A 20,540-nucleotide genomic window follows, 5' to 3' on the forward strand; every position below is an offset into this window, starting at 1 on the left:
TTTCTAACATGTCCCAAAGAGGAAGAACGGAAGGAGCGCCCTGCTCCAACAGTTCACTCCTGGCCAATCTGTTTTCATCTCTACACCCTCTCACTTGCTCCCCCTGAGCAATTTGAAGCAAATCTTAGAAACCACCTCAGTCCCCAGGGTCGCAAAGAGTTGGACACAGCCAAACAACTCACTCTTTCATACTTTAGAGACCACACCCTTCTGTCATAGCAATACATCTTTTTTTTGATGTAATCTGTGTGCTAATGAGATTATGAACATTGATTGGATCCAATCAGGGGTTTAAAAAGTGGTTTAAAAAAATAGGTAAAAAAATCTTCAAGTAAAGCTCAAAGGGAAAATACTGACAGGCAAGTTTGCGTCTCCATTCTTCAATTTCCTCCCGAGAGACAATCACTGTTAACATTTGGAATCATATCCCATGGAGTATGCTGATTAAGAAGAAAAACAAATATAATTGGGTTCCAAAAGGGCTTTCCACCTAGAAGATAATGATTTGAGAGTAATGGCTTCCAGGAGGGGAAGGTGTATAAGGCACCCCAGGGGCCTTTTGAGAAAATCAGGGCTCCATTTTTGGGGTCACAGAAATGGGAGCGCTTTTCGGAAGCCGTGCACTGGACGGCGCCCCCTAGGGGAGAGCCGTCCTGGATTCCTCCTTCTGGTCAATGTGCGTGCTTTCCTGAAGGAGGAAAGCTCCCAGATGGGCAGTCACTCACTCCAACTCCATCTGGCTTCATGTACGTTTGGAACAGAGCCAGTGCTCGTGAACACTTATCTTAACTCTTAAATGGCCAGGAGGGAGCTCTTTTGACATTTAGAGAAAGTCAGCTTGATAAAACACCTTTTCAAAATTCTGACCCTGAGAGAATAAATGATTTCCTAGGAGAAACCTTAAAGTTATAACTCTTGGTATGTCCTTGAAAGGTAAAACAGCCCACATCATCTGAGACTACAGCCTTAGCTCAATTTATTTCAGTTCAGTCGCTCAGTCGTGTCCGACTCTTTGCGACCCCATGAATCGCAGCACGCCAGGCCTCCCTGTCCATCACCAACTCCCGGAGTTCACTCAGACTCACGTCCATCAAGTCCGTGATGCCATCCAGCCATCTCATCCTCTCGTCCCCTTCTCCTCCTGCCCCCAATCCCTCCCAGTATCAGAGTCTTTTCCAGTGAGTCAACTCTTCACATGAGGTGGCCAAAGTATTGGAGCTTCAGCTTTAGCATCAGTCCTTCCAATAAACACCCAGGACTGATCTCCTTTAGAATGGACTGGTTGGATCTCTTTGCAGTCCAAGGGACTCTCAAGAGTCTTCTCCAACACCACAGTTCAAAAGCATCAATTCTTTGGCACTCAGCTTTCTTCACAGTCCATTTCTCACACCCATACATGACTACTGGAAAAACCATAGCCTTGACTAGACGTACCTTTACTGGCAAAGTAATGTCTCTGCTTTTGAATATGCTAACTAAGTTGGTCATAACTTTCCTTCCAAGGAGTAAGCGTCTTTTAATTTCATGGCTGCAGTTACCATCTGCAGTGATTTTGGAGCCCCCCAAAATAAAGTCTGACACTGTTTCCACTGTTTAATTATTAGAGTTTAAAACAGAAAGGGAGAGAAAAAAGTGGGAGAGGGACAGAGGCTTTCTGAAACTTAAGCAGGGAAGGTATGAGATCTCTGTCTGTACCTATCTAGATGTATGTATGTCTGTGTGAAAAGTGAAAGTATTAGTCGCTCAGTCGTATCTGACTCTTTTTGACCTCCTGGATTTAGCCCACCAGGCTCCTCTGTGCATGGGATTCTCCAGGCAAGAATACTGGAGAGGGTTGCCATGCCTTTCTCCAGGGGATCTTCCTAACCCAGGGATTGAACCCAGGTCTCCTGCATTGTCAGGCAGATTTTTTACCGTCTGAGCCACCAGGGAAGCCCAATGTCTGTGTGTACATTAAAAATATATGTCCTTATCTCTGGATGGTGCTATCAAAATATTACAACATTAATATTGTTAACAATATTCATTTTTCCCATCTAAAAGTATGGGATATCTTTCCATTTCTTTAAATCACCTTCAATTTCCTTTATCAATATTTTATAGTTCTCAGCATAGAAGATTTTCACCTCCTTTGTCAAATTTATTTCTAAGGTATTTATCTTTTGATGGAATTTTTTGTTTGTTTAAATATTTATGTATTTGGCTGTGTTGGGTCTTAGTTGTGGCATGCAGAATCTCTGCTGCAGCTTTCTAGTTGTGGCTCACAAGCCTGGAGTGTGAGGGCTCAGTACTTGTGTGTGGGCTCAGTACTTGTGTGTGGGCTTAGTTGCTCTGAGGTATGTGGGATCTTAGTTCCCTGACCAGGGATCAGACCCTCGTCCCCTGCATTGCAAGGTGAATTCTTAACCACTGGATCACGAGGGATGTCCATGTTGAAATTTTAAAAGGGCTTTTTTTTTTTTTTCCACTTTCTGATATTTCATTGTCAGGGTAAAGAAATGCAACAGATTTCTGTATGTTAATCTTGTATTCTGCTACCTCACTGAATTCGATTGTCAGTTCCAGTTTTTTTTTTTGCGTAAAGTCTTTAATGCTTTCTCTATATAGTAGCATGTCATCTGCATTTATGGCGACTTCACCTCTTCTCTTCCAATTTGGATATCTTTTATTTCCTTTCTTGTCTCATCCTGGTTGTCCCAATATAATGTAGTATAGCAGTGGTGGGAGCGGGCCTCTATGTCCTGTTTCAGGTTAGTGGGAAGGCTTTCAGCTTTTCACTGTTGTGCTTTATGTTGACTATAGATTTGTCATAAGTAGCTATAATTACGTTGAGATGTGATCCCTCTATACTCACTTTGACACGAGTTTTTATTGTGGGTGGATGTTGGATTTTATCAAATGCTTTTTCTGCATCTGTTGAGATGATCATGTGGTTTTTGTCCTTTGTCGATGTGGTGTATCACATTGATTGACTTGCATATGTTGAATCATCGTTGTGATGCTGGGATGAATCCAGCTTGATAATGGTGTATGCTCTTTGTTGGATTTGGTTTACTAGTATTTTGTTGAGAATTTTTGCATCTATATTCATCAAAGATATTGGTCTGTAGTTTTCCTTTTCGGAGTGGTTTTATCTGGTTTTGGTATCAGGGTGATGGTGGCTCATAGAATGACTTTGAGTGTTCTCTTCTTCAGTTTTTTGGAAGAGTGTCAGAGCAATCAGTGAAAGTTCTCTTTACATTTGTTAGAGTTCCCCAGTGAAGCCATCAGTCCTGGACTTTCATTTGCAAGGAGTTTTAAAATTGCAAAATCTATTTCACTTCTAGTGATAGGTTTATTCAAATTATCTATTTCTTCCTGATTCAGTTTTGTTGTATGGGCTGTATGTTTCTAGAAACTTGTCTATTTCTTCTAGGTTGTCTAATCTGTTGGCATATATAATTGTTCCTAGTATTCTCTTAATTTTTAAAAAATGTCTGTAATATCCGTTGCTATTTCTCCTCTTTCTTTGCAAGTTTATTCCCTTTATTTCTTTTTGGCTGTGCTGGGTCCCAGCTGCTGTGCCCGGGCTTTGTCTGGTTGTGGAGGGCAGGAGCTACTCTTCTGTGTGGTGCATGGACTTCTCACAGCGGTGGCTTCTCCTGTTGCAGGGCGTGGGCACTAGGCCAGGAGCTTTAGTAGCTGCAGCACACGGGCTAGCAGTTGAGGTTCGTAGGCTTGGGTGCTCCGTGGTATGTGGGATCTTCCTGGACCAGGGGTTGAATCTATGTTCTCTGCATTAGCAGATGGATTCTTAACCACTGGATCACCAGGGAAGTCCAGCATGTGGGATCTTAGTACCTGGACCAGGAATTGAACTGGTGCCCCTGAAATGAAAGCACAGAGTTCTAACCGCTGGACCATGAGGGAATTCCCATTTTTTCCCATTTCTTCTTGTTGAATTCTTATATTATTTATTTGGCTCCTCTCGCTTTTCTCCTTGGAGAGCAGGCCAGAGCTTTGTCTATTTTGTTTACCCTTTCAAAAAACTAGCTCTTGATTTTATTATTTTTATTCTTTGGAAAAGTGTATTTTATTTATTTCCTCTCTGAGCTTTATTCTTTCTTTCCTTCTGCTGACTTTAGGCTTTCTTTCTTCTTCTTTTTTCTTAGTTCTTTGGGTGGTGGGTCAGGTTGTTTACGTCGGGGCTTGTTTGTTTCTTGGGAAAGCCTGTGTCACTATGAACGCTCCTCTTAGAACTGCTTTTGCTGCATCTCACAGACTTCGCATGGTTATGTTTTCAATGTCATTGTCTCAAGATAGTTTGAAATTTCCTCTTTGATTTCATCATTGACCCATTGTTTTTTCTTGCTAGCATGTTGTTTAGCTTCCATGGAATAATTATTTTTCCTGTAGTTTTCTAGTTTCATGCTGTTGTGGCCTAAAAAGGTATATGTGTATATATATATACACACACACATAACTATATACATGGGTGTGTGCTAAGTCACTTCAGTCGTGTCTGACTCTGAGTAGCCAATGGACTGTAGCCGAAATGGCTCCTCTATCCATGGGATTCTCCGGGCAAGAATACTGGAATAAGTTGCCATGCCATCCTGCAGGTGATCTTCCAGACCCAGGGACTGAACCTGAGTCTTACGTCTCTTGCATTGGCAAGTGGGTTCTTTCCCACTAGTGCCACCTGGGAAGCCCGTACATAGTTATACATGTGCATATAAGTACAATAAAAATAGAGGTGTAATACATGTCCAAATTAAATTATGCGGTTGCCTTTCTTTTCTCTTGTTAGTCGGTTTTGCCTGTACTGGGTCTTTGTGGCTATGTGTGGGTTTTCCGTAGCTGCGGTGCACGGGTTTTTCATTACGATGGCTTCTCTGTGGAGCACAGGTTCTAGAGGAGGTGCTCAGTAGCTGTGGCCCACGGACTTAGTTGCTTCTCTGCATGTGGAATCTTCCTGGAGCAGGGATCGAACCCACGTCCCCTGCATTGGTAGGCAGACTCTTAACCACTAGACCAGTGACTGCTTTTTCTTTAGGGCAATTGTCTTCACCTTTAATTTTCTGTAAATGCCTGACTCATATTCCTCATATCGAAATTCCTCCAGTTGACCCCAAAATATTCTCCAGAGCTAGATTGTCCTAACTATGACCCATGCCAGGGCAATAGAGCTCATTAGATCAGGAGGAAGGACCACACAGGTTCCTTCAGGACCCACATTACATGTGGTCACAACACTTAGGTCTGTTTCAACTTGTCAACTCCCCTTAGAATGAAACTGATAAAATACCCTCCCCTCAGGGTGTGTCCCATCTTCTACTGCAGGTGGGGGGGACAGTTCAGGGTGGACACAAAGGCAGCAGCGGCTTTATCTGCTTTCCATCTGGAGACCTGGAGCTCCTTAGGGATCCTGCAGCAGGGAGGGGGCAGCCATGACCCCTGGACTGAGGTGGGGACAGACGGATCCTGCCGTTGCATGGTTCTCTCACCCTTGTGGCCAGAATGTCACAAATGTGGTGTCACTGTGACACGGTGCCCAGGTCCACCACCTGCCTAAGGCTTCTAACCCTGGTAGATAACCTGTGACCCCATGATTTCCTTAGGGCTTGGGAAATAGGATTCTGACTCTTCCATACTCTCTGCTGGAGAACACTTTCTCTTGATACTTTCCTCTGCACAATTTTTCCTCAAATGAAACAACTCCTTACTCTCAACCAAGTAGTCACCAAGGCAGTAACAATGTATTTCTATTAAAAAAGAGCTGAGACACTTTTGGCAAAATTATATGTATTACCTATGATTAGAAAGATGTTCCTTAATTATCCTCTCCATATTTGAAAAGAATTTCAAAATTACAAAGTAATTTTACATACAATGCAATCCAGGCTAGGGTTGGGCTCAGGGGGACGACTTCATTGTTCACAGAGTAGGCAGAACCCTCTGTGTCCAAACAGTTTTTGAGGTAGTTTGACTTTCTGCTCTGAGTCCTGGTCCCAGTCTTGACACCCCACGAGGTTAAGCTCACCACCAATGGGGGCTGGAATTTTCTCAGCCATGGGGATGAACTTCTAGTTCAGACATAAGGAGAGGGCTTCCTACATGGGACCAATAAAACTTCTGATGCAGAACCAGGAGGAGACAAGGGCAGAAGGCATGTGGGTTGAACCAGAGGTGCCTGGCGTCGGGGGAGGTTGAGGAGCCTTGTTTTGCTACAGCATTTCACGGGTTTACCGTGGACCTCCACTCGGTAGAACAGGAGTTGTCTTAGAGTAGCAGCAGCCAATAAATCTGATGGAAGAGCTTTCTTCCTGTAGCTTCCGGAATTTAAAGACAGGGCTCAGTAGAAGCTTTGACTGGATTCATGAGGTTCCCAGAGGCCAGGAAGCTACAAGTCCCCAGAGTACTGAGATGGCTCAGCCGATGGTCCCAGCTACTGGAAGGAAGGTCAGATAGTCTTCAAGGACAGCCCTTGATTAGGGTCGACAGACCCGCACGATGACACTGGAGTTCATCAGAGAGACTCCATACTGCTCATTTCTGAACTCCAAGTCCCAGATGTGGCGTTCAAAAGACACAAAGCGAACGCCCTTCTTGATGTTGGAGAACACGTGGCTGGCCTGTAGACAGAAAAAGAGGTTAATTCTCAGTGTGCCTTCAAAAGCTGAGTTAGAGCTTCTGGCAGGTGGTATTTTCCCTAGATGGCTGCAACAATGTCTCCACTTCCATCTGTCCTTCTAGAATCATGCCACTCCTCACCCAGGGGTGGAGTCTAATTTCCACCCCCTTGAATCTGGGAGGGTTTCACTGTAACCAAGAGTGTGGTGGGAGTGATGCTGAGTGACTTCCACTGCGGGGTCAGAGGCAGTGCAGCTTTTGCTGGTTTCTCCAGCAGCCTCATGGAGCCCTGAGCCACCAGGAAGCAGCTGACTGCCCCAAAGCCGCCATGCTGTGAGAAACCCCCAGCTAGAGCAAACAGGGAGAGCCCAAGGCCAAGCTCTGAGACTAAACCAAGAGCTGCCTGGCCAGCCACCAGCTGCTGTGTACACACTCACAGCCCACCCTGCCCTTTAGCTCCAGACAGTGTCTGAAGGGAACTACACGAGAGACCAGAGCCAGAAACTCTCAGCAGAGCCCTCTTCATAGAAACCGTGAAGTGTGATGAAATGAGTGCTGTTGTTAAGTCACTATATTTGAGGGCAATTTGTTATACAGCCATAGGTCATCATAAGCCCCACTGTCCTTTCCCACACCCCTGCCCAGACTCACCCGAGAAGAGACACTGTTTCGACTACGCCGAATGGGAAAAGGCAGTGGAGAGAAATGGTCCAGGATGGCCTGGCTGGCATCTAGAAGATGGACAGTTAGCTGATATATGCAGTCAATTCCTTGTCGGTCGTTCCGCCTGTGGGAGAAGGGAAAACCTGAAGGTTAAACTTGCCCTCCCATCTCGCTGGGGATCTACCTGCTTCATCTGAATGGCCGTCTCATGCACGCAAGGGCAAAAGAGTTCTGTGGTCCTCAGGACCTCTACCATCAGTGTCACGTTGGAGCTTGGCCCCTCTGCATCCCCAGTGAACCAGTCTACACTAAAGAAGCTCCCCAGCCACCGAAGCCAAGATCAGTGATCAGCCGAAGGGCCGTTTTCGTCATGACACTCACCAGTCAGAGACACAGATCTCAATGTTTCCACTATCCAGGAGTTCGCGCCACAGACCCTCCTTCTCCAGGTCCAACACCTGCTTCTTGTGATACCTCCTAGGAAAGAGGGGGAAAGGTCAATGAGAACCGGGCAGGTACTCAACAACTGCCCTGGCCCTTGGGGAAGAGGGACGTTCACCTGTAGGCAGACAGGAAGCTGGATTGCATATAGGCCCTCGGCATGACCTCCAAGTTTTCCTTCTCCGTCCAGTCATCTTCACGGCTCAGCACGGTCCATTTCTGGAAGCCTCCTGTTAAATGAAAACAGTTAGTGCCCAAGTTCCTTGCCTTTCCTTTGGGGAAACTCCCGCTCTTCTCTTGGGATCCAGTTCCACCCGGTTCACGGAGTCCAAGCGCCCCATGCGTCTGGCCCCTCCCACCTTCTCCCTGGAGTAAGACCTCTTTCCTGGGCTCCCACCTAGGCCACGAGGGTTCCGGAGGAGGTTGCATCCTATGGGTCTGTGCTCGCAGAAGCGGCCCAGGATGCAGGGCCCGGGGGCGTCAGCAGGGGGCAGGCAGGTGCGGATGACGGGCCACAGATCGGGGTGTCTCCAGGGCAGGATGCTCCGCCACAGGTCCCAGCCGTCCACCACGTCTCGCCAGCGCCGGCACACCAGGCGGCAGTGCCGGAGCAGCGTGCGTGGGGGCAGGTAGCTCAGCACCTTCTGGAGCATCTCGATGGGCAGTTGGTTTGGGCCCAGGATCTCCTCGGGTTCGGGCTTCAGAGAGCAAACACCAACTGGCCAGTTTGTGGAGGCTGAGGTACACATGGTCTCCTCTCCAGGTTTGGTTGCCGCTGCGGGAGAGTCAATGTCCAAACGTCAGGGACCTGCAGCTCCGACGGCCAGTCCCCACCAGCTGCACTCCAAGAGTGCCATTTCCAAACCCTGCCAGCTGCCTCTCCATCCTCACCACCCTCACCAGGCCCATCCTCAAGTCCCCAAACTCTCAACCCATGCTTTGCCAGCTGACTACTGCAGACCCTCTCCTCCATAGGCAGCACAGCACAGCGCAGCGCACCCGACCCCCACTGAGCCCACCCGTGGCCTCGCAGACCCCAGATCATACCCTGCATCTCAGCCAGTGCTCCTGGTGGGCTAGCGGGTCACCTTGTTTTCTGCGCCTCCAGCGCCAAGTCTGCCCTTTTTATAGGCCGCCTCCTCCCTAATACTAGCACCGCCCACCAGGCCCCGCCCCCCTGCCCCGCCTTCCCACTGACTATCCAATCTCTACCCCTCTGCTCCCTTCTCACTGTTAGGCCCCCTCCTCCCTCGGCCTTGAACCAATTTACTAGTCAGCCCCTTATAGTCTCCAGAAGCCCTTCATCAGGTTGTACTCAGACTAGGGGAGTTAATATGGAGCCAAATGTGACATGGACAATGTTTTCGGATATTTATTAATACAGATGTTCTAGAAGTTCCCCAAATGTTAAGTATTCCAAGATGCAGTCATGCTTCTAACTATTGCTGCTGCTGCTGCTGCTGCTAAGTCGCTCCAGTCGTGTCCGACTCTGTGCAACCCCATGGACGGCAGCCCACCAGGCTCCGCCGTCCCTGGGATTCTCCAGGCAGAACACTGGAGCGAGTTGCCATTTCCTTCTTCAATGCATGAAAGTGAAAGTGAAGTCACTCAGTCGTGCCCGACCCTTAGCGATCCCATGGACTGCAGCCTACCAGGCTCCTCCGTCCATGGGAGTTTCCAGGCAAGAGTACTGGAGTGGGTTGCCATTGCCTTCTCCCTTCTATCTATTATTAATATCTTAAAATTTGTATGTCACAGAAATAGCCGAATTTCTTTGACGATTGCATTGTTATCAGGTCTTTAACCATGCGTACGTCTTTTGCCCTCGTAGACAGTCATTGTCTTAGTCCAACGCTTTTGCAAAAAAGCTTGTCGATGACTTGCTTTTATGCTACAAAACTAAATTAGACTTGGTAGCAAAGGGACTTTCACTTTGTGTGGTGGTTATTTCAGAAATGACTCTCTTATGGAAGGCTACTGAAGAAGTAGTAATGGGGTTTCCTTTATGTCTCACAGTCAATCGAGTCTCTTTTATACTTTCAAAACACGCCACACAATTCTACAAGCCAACAGACTTCTTGTGAAATATTGTTGCTTTAATACCTTGGTTTTTGTGGGTTTGTTTTTTTGTGTCCTTTTGGCCACGTGGTATAGTTTACAGGATCTTAGTTCTCTGACCAGGGGTCAGACCTGGATGCCCCACAGTGAAAGCACCAAGTCCTAACCACTGGGTGGCCAGGGAATTCCCAATACTACTCTGGCTTGATCTACTCTAGTCTTTCAACTTCCAGCATCACAACAAGAAAAAAAAAAAGATTGCATTTTGTTAACAGATTGGATTAACTGCTTGCTCCCAGGAATGACCTGTTAACACAAGAAACCACTATTGATAATACTGATATAATTAGTTTTATGGATGTGTCCTACATAAATGATGAGCAGGGACATTATTGAGCTGGAAATGCAATGACACCCACAGTAAACATAATTTGAAAGCTCTTATTTACCAGAAACAAAAGTAGCACAACCTGCCAAATTAATTGCCGTAATTTTTTAGCTTGTCAATTAAAGACCAGGTAGCAAATATTTATACTGACAACTATGGAATGCCATGAAAACAATGAGTACTTAAAAATATATATTTATTTGATTGTGGACATGGAACAATAGACTGGTTCCAAATAGGAAAAGGAGTACTTCAAGGCTGTATATTGTCACCCTGCTCATTTAACTTATACGCAGAGTACATCATGAGAAACTCTGGGCTGGAAGAAGCACAAGCTGGAATCCAGATTTCTGGGAGAAATATCAATAACCTCAGATATGCAGATGACACCACCCTTATGGCAGAAAGTGAAGAGGAACTAAAAAGCCTTTTGATGAAAGTGAAAGAGGAGAGTGAAAAAGTTGGTTTAAAGCTCAACATTCAGAAAACGAAGATCATGGCATCTGGTCTCATCACTTCCTGGCAAATAGATGGGGAAACAGTGGAAACAGTGTCAGACTTTATTTTTGGGGGCTGGAAAATCACTGCAGATGGTGACTGCAGCCATGAAATTAAAAGATGCTTACTCCTTGGAAGAAAAGTTATGACCAACCTAGACAGCATATTCAAAAGCAGAGACATTACTTTGCCAATAAAGTCCATCTAGTCAAGGCTATGGTTTTTCCAGTGGTCATGTAAGGATGTGAGAGTTGGACTGTGAAGAAAGCTGAGCGCCAAGGAATTGATGCTTTTGAACTGTGGTGTTGGAGAAGACTCTTGAGAGTCCCTTGGACTGCAGGGAGATCCAACCAGTCCATTTTAAAGGAGATCAGCCCTGCGTGTTCTTTGGAAGGAATGATGCTGAAGCTGAAACTCCAATACTTTGGCCACCTCATGAGAAGAGTTGACTCATTGGAAAAGACTCTGATGCTGGGAGGGACTGGGGACAGGAGGAAAAGAAGACGACAGAGGATGAGATGGCTGGATGGCATCACCGACTCGATGGACATGAGTTTGAGTGAACTCTGGGAGATGGTGATGGACAGGGAGGCCTGGCGTGCTGCGATTCATGGGGTCGCAAGGAGTCGGACATGACTGAGCAACTGAACTGACTGACTGACTAATCTAGGTTTTGACAATTGGGATTTTCGATCTTCATTGCTGTATGTGGGATCTAGTTCCCTGACCAGGGGTCGAACCCGGTATGTGGAGTCTTAGCCACTGGATCACCGGAGAAATCCCAACAATAAAGTTTTTAACATCTTCAGGGCAACCTACAAAAAAAATTAGAAAACTGACTGACAAGTTATTAATTGCTATATAGCTACTTTACAATTGCCAAAGCAGCTATCAATTATTAAAACACCAGGGCATTCCAAATCTGACACTATGGAAGCTAAAAGGAATCACTTGCTAATGCTGCAGCCAAACAGGCAGCTTTAAATATTTATTCTGTCCAGCTGTGAAAATGTCCACTTTTCTCCATTAACCCTGCTAACCCAATAAAAGGTTTTTTCCTGTGGGTTCAAGAAATTGCTACTAATGAAGAGAAACAGATACAGCCGCAAAAAGGAGGAATTTTGACCCCAGCACACAAGTATGGTTTAGCTCTAATCAAACCAAACCAAACCAAACATTAGTGTCTATTGAAACCCAATTGCTAATACTTCATCATGTACATTGGACATCTGAGAAAGCAGTTTTATGGGGAAAACAATGTTTTGAAAATTTTCACCCGAGATGGCTCAAAGGAAACACATTACATTATTGAGATACTTTTAAAAAAATTGGGAACTACTTTTACAAAGAGCTCCCAGGAGATGGGGAGGATCATAGATTACAATCCAGAGATTTTGCTTATTGGCAAGGACATTAAAAAATGATTCTTTTCAGCCACCATAGAAAGAAACTTATCAGATATTATTACCTACCCCATGCACTGACAAACTGTGAGGCATTAATTCATGGATTCACATCTCTCATTCTCCACCTGAATGGACTCTGATGGCAATTTTTAGCATTTAATTTAAACTATTGCAGCCATGAAATTAAAAGACGCTTACTCCTTGGAAGAAAAGTTATGACCAACCTAGACAGCATATTCAAAAGCAGACATTACTTTGCCAACAAAGTTCCGTCTAGTCAAGGCTATGGTTTTTCCTGTGGTCAGGTATGGATGTGAGAGTTGGATTGTGAAGAAAGCTGAGTGCCGAAGAATTGATGCTTTTGAACTGTGGTGTTGGAGAAGACTCTTAAGAGTCCCTTGGACTGCAGGGAGATCCAACCAGTCCATTTTAAAGGAGATCAGCCCTGGGTGTTCTTTGGAAGGAATGATGCTAAAGCTGAAACTCCAGTACTTTGGCCACCTCATGTGAAGAGTTGACTCATTGGAAAAGACTCTGATGCTGGGGGGTTTGGGGGCAGGAGGAGAAGGGTATGACAGAGGATGAGATGGCTGGATGGTATCAATGAATCTATGGAGGTGAGTTTGAGTGAACTCTGGGAGATGGTGATGGACAGGGAGGCCTGGCGTGCTGCGATTCATGAGGTCACAAGGAGTCGGACACGACTGAGGGACTGAACTGAACTGAACTGAAGACAAGCATCACCAAGCTCAGAAGAGAAGAAAATGACAACAGTAGCAGACAGCTGACTGAAGAGTCTGGGCCACACCTGAGAGACACATTGTACCAGTTCAAATGTTCTGTTACCAAATGTCTGTCTTGCAATCAAAATTAAAAGTTATTAAACTCTTTAGTAACACTATCACTACTGAGGGCAATAACTACTGGGGGGCAATTTAACCAATCACTGGATTTTGTCATCAAATTCATCAATCAGTAAGGCTAATAGAAGCCCCGTGTAATTCTCATCACTGACTTTTCAGCTGCTCCTATAAGCTATTAAAATATTCCCATTAGTGTACAGCCCCATGTTTGTTTACTACATTCAATTAACTTATACGATTCTGAAGTTTCTATGATGAAAAGCTGATGCTGCAAAGCCAAATGGCTCTTGATTTTTAAAACTACTTTGCAGGGAGAAACTTGTGCGATAATTCAGACAATGTTGTATTTTCACACCAGATGAGTCCTCTAATATAAACATTTAATGACTCACATACAAAGTAAAAAGTCCTTCAGAGGACGCACTTTTTAGTCTAAATGAAATCTTTGGTAAATGGTTCAGTTGGCTTAAATACTGCTTCTGATTCTGTTATTGTTGTTGGCTCTGTTGATTTTATTCTATATCATTTATAGAGTAATAAAGTCTTGCACACCGCAGTGTATATTCAAAACTCCAATTAGATAAGGATGTCTAATTGACCTGAAACTATTGACTTTATCTACTGTTCTCTATAAAGGCCATGCCTAAGGCACATACAGGGTGAAATTGGCATAAGTCCTATCGGACAACCTAGAATCGACTATCAGTCCTTGTGAAATATTCTCTAGCTTAACCCCCTAAAAGGAAAGGAAAAACTGGGCTCTTAAGACTGGCATCAAAGAACATGATGAATTCAGGGTAGGTGAGCAACCACCCTGGCATCAGGGGCCAGATATTTGATCACCTAATGCTTTCTATTGAAATAATATTTGAAAGAGGAAAATGATGAAATAAAATTTATATTTGAAACAGGAAGGGAAAAAAATTAAGCATAAGGGACTTCCCTGGTGGTCCACTGGTTAAGAATCTGCCTTGCAATCCAGGGGACCTGGATTTGATCCCTGGTTAGGGAACTAAGACCCCACATGCTGAGGCGCAACTAAGCCTGCATCACAGCTCCAGAGCCCATGAGCTCTGGAGCCTGCACGCCACAGCTTGAGAGGTGCAAAGAAAGATCCAGCATGACCCAGCAAGGATCCCACAAGCTGCAACTAAAATGTGACTCAACCCTGGAGGCACAGGAGGCCGTGTCTATTTCTTAGTTATTAGCTGGTTACAGATGGGCCTAGGTTGCACTTTTTTGTGCATACCTTATAATTTCAATACAAACTTAAAACATGAAACAAGAAGTGAGCTTGATAACTGTTGAATCCGGGTGATGAGGATATGAGGTTTTATTACGCTATGTTCTCTCCTTTTGTGTGTGTGTGCGAAAGCTCAAAGTTAAAAAAATTAGTTCCATAAATGATCCAGCAATTCCACTTCTGGATAAATACCCAAAAGAACTGAAAGCAGAGTCTTGAAGAGATATTTGTACACCCATGTTTATAGAAATATTCACAACAGCCATAGGTGGAAGTAACCCACATGTCCCTTGACAGATGACTGGATAAGCAGAATGTGGTATTTTTAAGGCTTGAATGTTATTCAGCCTTAAAAAAGAAATTCTGATACATGCTACTACATGAACTTTGAGGACATTACTCTAGAGAAATAAGCCAGACACAAAAAGACAAAAAAATGTATGATGCCACTTAAACAAGGTCCCTGGAGTAGGGAAATTCATAGAGATCAAGTGGAATGGTGGTTGCTGGGGGGTGAGGTGAGAGAATGGAGAATTGTTGATTAATGGGTAAAAAGTTTCAGTTTTACAAGATGAAAAGTGTTCTGGAAATTGGCCCCACCACAGTGCGAATATACTTAACATTTCGTGCATGCTAATTTGCTTCAGTCGTGTCCGACTCTGTGCAACCCTGTGGGAAGCCCATACTTAATATTACTGAATGTAGAAAAGGTAAAGATGGTAGTTTTGATAATTAAGAATTATTTTGTTAAACAAATTTTAGGGACTTCCCTGGTAGTCCAGTGGTTAAGAATCCACTTGCCAATGCAGGGGACACGGGTTCTATCCCTTGTTTGGGAAGATCCCACATGCCTCGGCACAACAAAGCCCATGTTCCACAACTACCGAAGCCCAAGCGCTGCAGAGCTTGTGATCTGCAACAAGAGAAGCCGCCACAGCGAGAAGACCGAGCACTGAGCATCTCTGCTCGCCCCAAGTAGAGAAAACCTGTGCGCGGCAATGAAGGTCCAGCACAACCAAGAATAAATATAGACAAGTAAAAATTTTCAAGTCCGTTTACAAAAGCCTGAAGTAGCTCAGAACACATCTAACAAAAGATATGCAATATTCTATTTAAAAATGTATGAAACGTTATTGAAGGGCACTGAAAAAAGTTAAATACTGACACACAAAAGGGCAAGATCTCTAGGTAATAATATGGATTAATTCAAAAGCAGGTCCTCAGGGTAAACATGAAGTTGTAGGTTGGTGAGTACAATATTTCCACGTGACTTAAAAACAGAACAATGCTGTATGATAATTGTGGGACAAGCATAGGTAGAAAAAGGAGAAAGTAACCCAAAGTGTGTACCTTCCCAGGATAGTAGTTGGAAACGGGAAGTGGGGCTGGAGGGATGGGGCAGATATGGAGTATCCAGTTTGTCACAGTTGGAATTTGAAACCTCGCAGTCTTGTCTTCCCTGGTGGCTCAGATGGAAAAGAATCCACTTGCAATGCAGGAGACCTGGGTTTGATCCCCAGGTTGGGAAGATCCCCTGGAGGAGGGCATGGCAACCCTCTCCAGTATTCTTGCCTGGAGAATCCCCATGGACAGAGAAGCCTGGTGGGCTACAGTCCATGGGGTCGCAAAGAGTTGGACATGACTGAGAGGCTAAGCACAGTCTTGGCTTCAGAAGTGATGCTAACGATTCCTCTAGGCTCTATGCCAAATTCATGGATGGCTGGTGCAGAAGGGTCAGGGACTTCGACACCTGCCTCCACTCCCATCCTAGTCACTGCTGGATCAGACATTCTACACATAACTGTTACCATTCAGCACATGCAGAAGAATCCAGACCCTCGAATGGACCCAGGAGCTCCCAGAAGGCCAGGGAGCTACAAGTGACTGACTACTGAGATGGCCCGGCCGGTGGTCCCAGCGCCTGGAAGGTACAGTCAGGTAGGGTAGTCTTCAAGGTCAGCCCTGGACTAGGGCAGATGGACCTGCCTCGTGACACTGGAGTGGAATCATGGAGTCCTAACCAGTGGACCCCAGGGAAGTCCCCCTTCAATCAAGGCACACACCGAAGTTGGAGAGCACACGGCTGACCTACAGAAAGGAAAATATAATTCTCCTTGAGCCTTCAGAAGCTGAGCTGTGGGCCTTCTGGCAGGCGATATTTTCCACAGATGGCTGCCACAATGTCTCCACTTCTGCATCCTTCTAGAATCATGCCACTCCTTACCCAGGGGTGGGGTCTAATTCCCACCCCCTTGAATCTGGGCGGGTGGATTCACTGTAACCAAGAGTGTGGTGGGAGTGATGCTGAGTGACTTTCACCAAGTGACTTCCATGGTGGGGGTCACAAAGGCAATGCAGCTTCTGCTGGTTTCTCCAGCAGCCTCATGGTGGAGCCCTGAGCCGCCAGGAAGCAGCTGCCTGCCCCGAAGCCGCCATGCTGTGAGGAAGCCCCAATGAGAGCAAACAGGGAGAGCCCAAGGCCAAGCTCTGAGACAAACTAAGAGCTGCCTGGCCAGCCACCAGCTGGAGTATACACACTCACAGCCCACCCTGCCCTTTAGCTCCACCCAGTGTCTGAAGGGAACTACACAAGGGACCAGAGCCAGAAACTTCCAGCAGAGCCCTCCTCATAGAAACTGTGAGAGGAGATAAAATGACTGCTGTTGATACTGAGCCACTAAATTTGGGGGCAATTTGTTATGCAACATTAGTTCATCAGAAACTCCACCATCCTTTCCCCTCACCCCTGTCAGAGACTCACCACCTAGGAGACACTGTCCACTGCTGATGGGAACAGGCATAAAATAGAAATGACCCAGGATGGACTGTTTGGCATTTAGAAGTTGGACAATGAGATGATACAAATTGTCAGAGCCACGTTGGCTGGTCCACCTATGCGAGAAGGGAGACCTGGAAGGCTGGACTTGCTGCTTCACCTTTTTGGATGTCATGTATATGGCCTCTGCATGTATGCAAATCCAAAATGTGGTCCCCAGGCCAAGCACCATCAGGGTTCCTTGGCAGCTTGGATCTTGCCTATACCTAACAAATCCCGATGAATTGCATTAAATAAGTTCCCCAGGGACTTTCCTGGCAGTCCAGACCCCATACTCGCAATTCAACAGGAATGGGTTTGATCCCTGAGGAGGGAACTAAGATCCCACAGTGAGCCCATTTAAAAAAAAAAAAAAAAAGCAGCCAGCTGGTCTTCACGAACATTCATTTCAAGTAATGAATTGGAGTCATGGGCTTCAAGGTACCTCCACCCACTTTTGTTGTTTAGTGGCTAAGTCATGTCTTGACTCTTTTTTGCGACCTCATGGACTGTAGCCCGCCAGGCTCCTCTATCCATGGGATTTTCAGGCAAGAATACTGGAGTGGGTTGCCATCCCCTTTTCCAGGGGATCTTCCTGACGCAGGGATGACCTGAATCTCTGGCATCGGCAGGCGGATTCTCTACCACTGAGCCACCTGGGAAGCACCTCCTCCCATAGGCAGGTCCCAACGTATGGTCTTTGCTCTCTGCTTCTGGGATGTAATCTCTGGACCCTTGGGATTTTACATCTGACAGGAGTAACCTTGTTTGCCTGGGGACAGCCTGCCAATGTCATTGTCGAGTGCTGGCCATGTCCACATGGATAGTCTATAATGGGGGCTGGTCACTCCAGGAAGACCAACAATGTGACTTAGATGCTTCAGGCAATATGAGTTGACCTGGAGGCTGAGATTAAACATATCATAAAGCCCCTATAAACTCAGGCGAGCTTCCCTGGTTGGCATTACTCTCTGTATACTGTCACCCACGGAGGCCAGGGCAATTGTACCTCCTGACTCCACGGGCAGGAGAGGGCAATGGAAGTCTGGTGTTGGATACTTCTCCTGGATGCTGCCCTGTGATTGTCCCCTTGGCTAATTTTATCTGTACTTTTTTCCCTTTAATAAACTAATGGTATAGAGTTTTCATTCAAGTCTATGTCTTTCTAGTCAATTACTGAGGCTGAGAGTGGCTTTGAGAATCCCCCTACCTGGCAGTTGAGAAGTGCTCTTGACATTGTGACCTCTAACCTTGTAGTAGGCTCTAAACTTCAAAGATCTTGACACCTGGCTCTCTCATCCTAGACACTCCTGTTTACTTGGTATGGAGCGTGACCCAGGCATTGGGAGTTTTCAGGGTTTCTGGGTGATGTATGGCAAAACTGAGGCTTCTACTGCTAAGTCGCTTCAGTCGTGTCCGACTCTGTGCGACCCCAGAGATGGCAGCCCACCAGGCTCCCCCGTCCCTGGGATTCTCCAGGCAAGAACACTGGAGTGGGTTCCCATTTCCTTCTCCAATGCATGAAAGTGCAAAGTGAAAGTGAAGTTGCTCCGTTGTGTCCGACTCTTAGCGACCCCATGGACAGCAGCCCACCAGGCTCCTCCGCCCATGGGATTTTCCAGGCAAGAGTACTGGAGTGGGTTGCCATTGCCTTCTCCGAAGGAGTTACTAATTATCACAATCAACTGGTACACCACTGCTCAAAGCCATACAAATATGCTGTAATAGTTTGATAAAGAATTAAAAACAGAAGTTGACTGTAAATACATCTTCTAATGAGATGGCTTTGCAGAGGGGGCAGTTTATGGTGCCTTGATTGAAAGTAAGTTTGGGGGACTTCCCTGGTGGTCTTGTGGTTAGGACTCCATGATTCCACTGCAGGGGGCATAGATTCCATCCCTGGTTGGGGAACTAAGATATTTATATTTTGGTGCAGCACGGCCAAAAAACTTAAAAAGTGAACAAATGAGATAAGCCCAGGACTTCTCTGGTGGTCCAGTGGCTAAGACTCTGCACTCCCAATGTAGGGGCCTGGGGTTCGATCACTGATCAGGGAATTAGATCCCACGTGTCATACCTGAGGGTTCACATACTGCAAGGTCAAAGATCCCACATGCTGGAGACTAAGACCCCGTGCAGCCAAAAAAACAAAAGCCCTTGAGTTTCCTAAATCCCCAAACTTCATCATCCGGCTGTGCACAGAATGGACAATTTAAAAAAAAAAAAAGGAAATTTGGTAAGGCCAAAATTTCGGCTGGTCACTCTGCCTATCTCTCAAGTAGTCTTTACATCTGGGGAGCATATAAGACAATAAGGGGCTTTCTTTTTCTGTAAAACTGGAGGATTATGAGATAGCAGTTGGGAAGAATAACTATATGATGCTCCCACCATAGATGTGATCTGTAGCTGAGTTATTTAAAACAGAGAACAAAGGTGTAGAGGTTTGGAATTTGCCTCCCTTGAAATTATCTGAGTCAGATATCCCATGGGAGGTGCTCATGGACCATCATGGTTTCAAAACCACCATACAGAGCACAAGCTCTGGAGTCAGACAAGCATGAGCCTAATGCCAGGTTCTGCTTTGCCACTAGGGGAAGTCATTTCCCCTTTCTGAACTACTCAATTTGGGATTTCAAAACACACATTAACCCACAGGATCAAGGATCATGAAGGGTGATGAAACAGGTCACACTTCAAAGCACTGGCTCTGTGGCTGACATGGAACCCTGTCTTGCACCCTGCGACTTGCCCAAGGCCACAAAACCAGGAAGCCACTGTTTGAGTGTGGGAGGTCTAGCTCCAGAATCTGATCTCTTAGCCAACTCCATCTTGCCTCTTCGTAAACCAAGTCCTCTGTATAGGATCCAATTGGGCATCTTCTCATCCAGGTCCGTTTTGGGGGTTAGGCAAGGGTTCAGGGAGTGGACACGGCTAAGTAGTATAGCTCTGATGGTGGTGAAGTCATTTCCCTTCCTGCTTAATCTAAGAGGTTGTTGGGAGGCCTTGTCATATAAGACAAGGTCAGCCTTGTTTTTAAAGCTGTTTTTGTCATACTCATCAGTCAGAGACACAAATCTCAATCCTTCCACTATCCAGGCGTTCCAGCCACAGACCCTCCTCCTCCAGGTCCAACACTTGCTTCTTTTTATGACACCATCTAAGAAAGCAGAACGTAAATCAATGAGAACCCATAATAAGAACTCACCACTGTCCTGGCCCTTGGGGAATAGGGATATTCACTGGTAGGCATCCTGGAAGCTCATCTGTGATGGGGCCCTAGGCATGACCCTCTATTGCCAGGGGGTCCCAACTTTGCTGAACCATGGATTTCTGTAGGTCTTGTGTAAAATAAAAAAGGTGTGTGATGGGAGGGGGGAGAGATAGTTAGGGAGTTTGGGGTGGGCATGTATACACTGCTATATTTAATATGGATAACCAACAAGGACTGATTGTATGGAACTTTGCTCAATATGTGGCAGCCTGGATGGGAGGGGGTTTGGGAGGGGGATGGATACACGGATATGTATGGCTTAGTCCCTTCGCTGTTCCCCTG

At 45.8% G+C, this 20,540-nt stretch overlaps 1 protein-coding gene across 1 annotated transcript; it reads right to left on the bottom strand.

Moving 5' to 3' along the window:
- Positions 1-6,470: 6,470 nt before the first annotated feature.
- LOC138419533 (F-box only protein 27-like) lies at positions 6,471-9,555 on the bottom strand. The gene is made up of 7 exons (XM_069552410.1): positions 9,531-9,555; positions 8,114-8,491; positions 7,835-7,946; positions 7,657-7,752; positions 7,264-7,399; positions 6,803-6,943; positions 6,471-6,614 (listed from the first exon to the last, which is right to left on the bottom strand). Exons 1-7 carry the CDS (start codon positions 9,553-9,555, stop codon positions 6,471-6,473), a joined length of 1,032 nt encoding a protein of 343 aa, XP_069408511.1.
- Between the last annotated feature and the right edge of the window lie 10,985 nt (positions 9,556-20,540).

The sequence above is a fragment of the Ovis canadensis genome, chromosome 14 (genome assembly GCF_042477335.2).
Source record: "Ovis canadensis isolate MfBH-ARS-UI-01 breed Bighorn chromosome 14, ARS-UI_OviCan_v2, whole genome shotgun sequence".
Classification (NCBI taxonomy): domain Eukaryota; kingdom Metazoa; phylum Chordata; class Mammalia; order Artiodactyla; family Bovidae; genus Ovis; species Ovis canadensis.

Excerpts from the sequence above, each read along its gene's own strand:
- LOC138419533 (XM_069552410.1), bottom strand. The coding sequence starts at position 9,555 with ATGACTGTCTACGAGGGCAAAAGAC. Across the intron at positions 8,492-9,530 it reads TGTCTACGAGGGCAAAAGAC|CGGCAACCAAACCTGGAGAG; the intron begins GTACGCATGGTT and ends ACTCTCCCGCAG. Across the intron at positions 6,944-7,263 it reads GAAACAGTGTCTCTTCTCGG|CATGGCGGCTTTGGGGCAGT; the intron begins GTGAGTCTGGGC and ends GGTTTCTCACAG.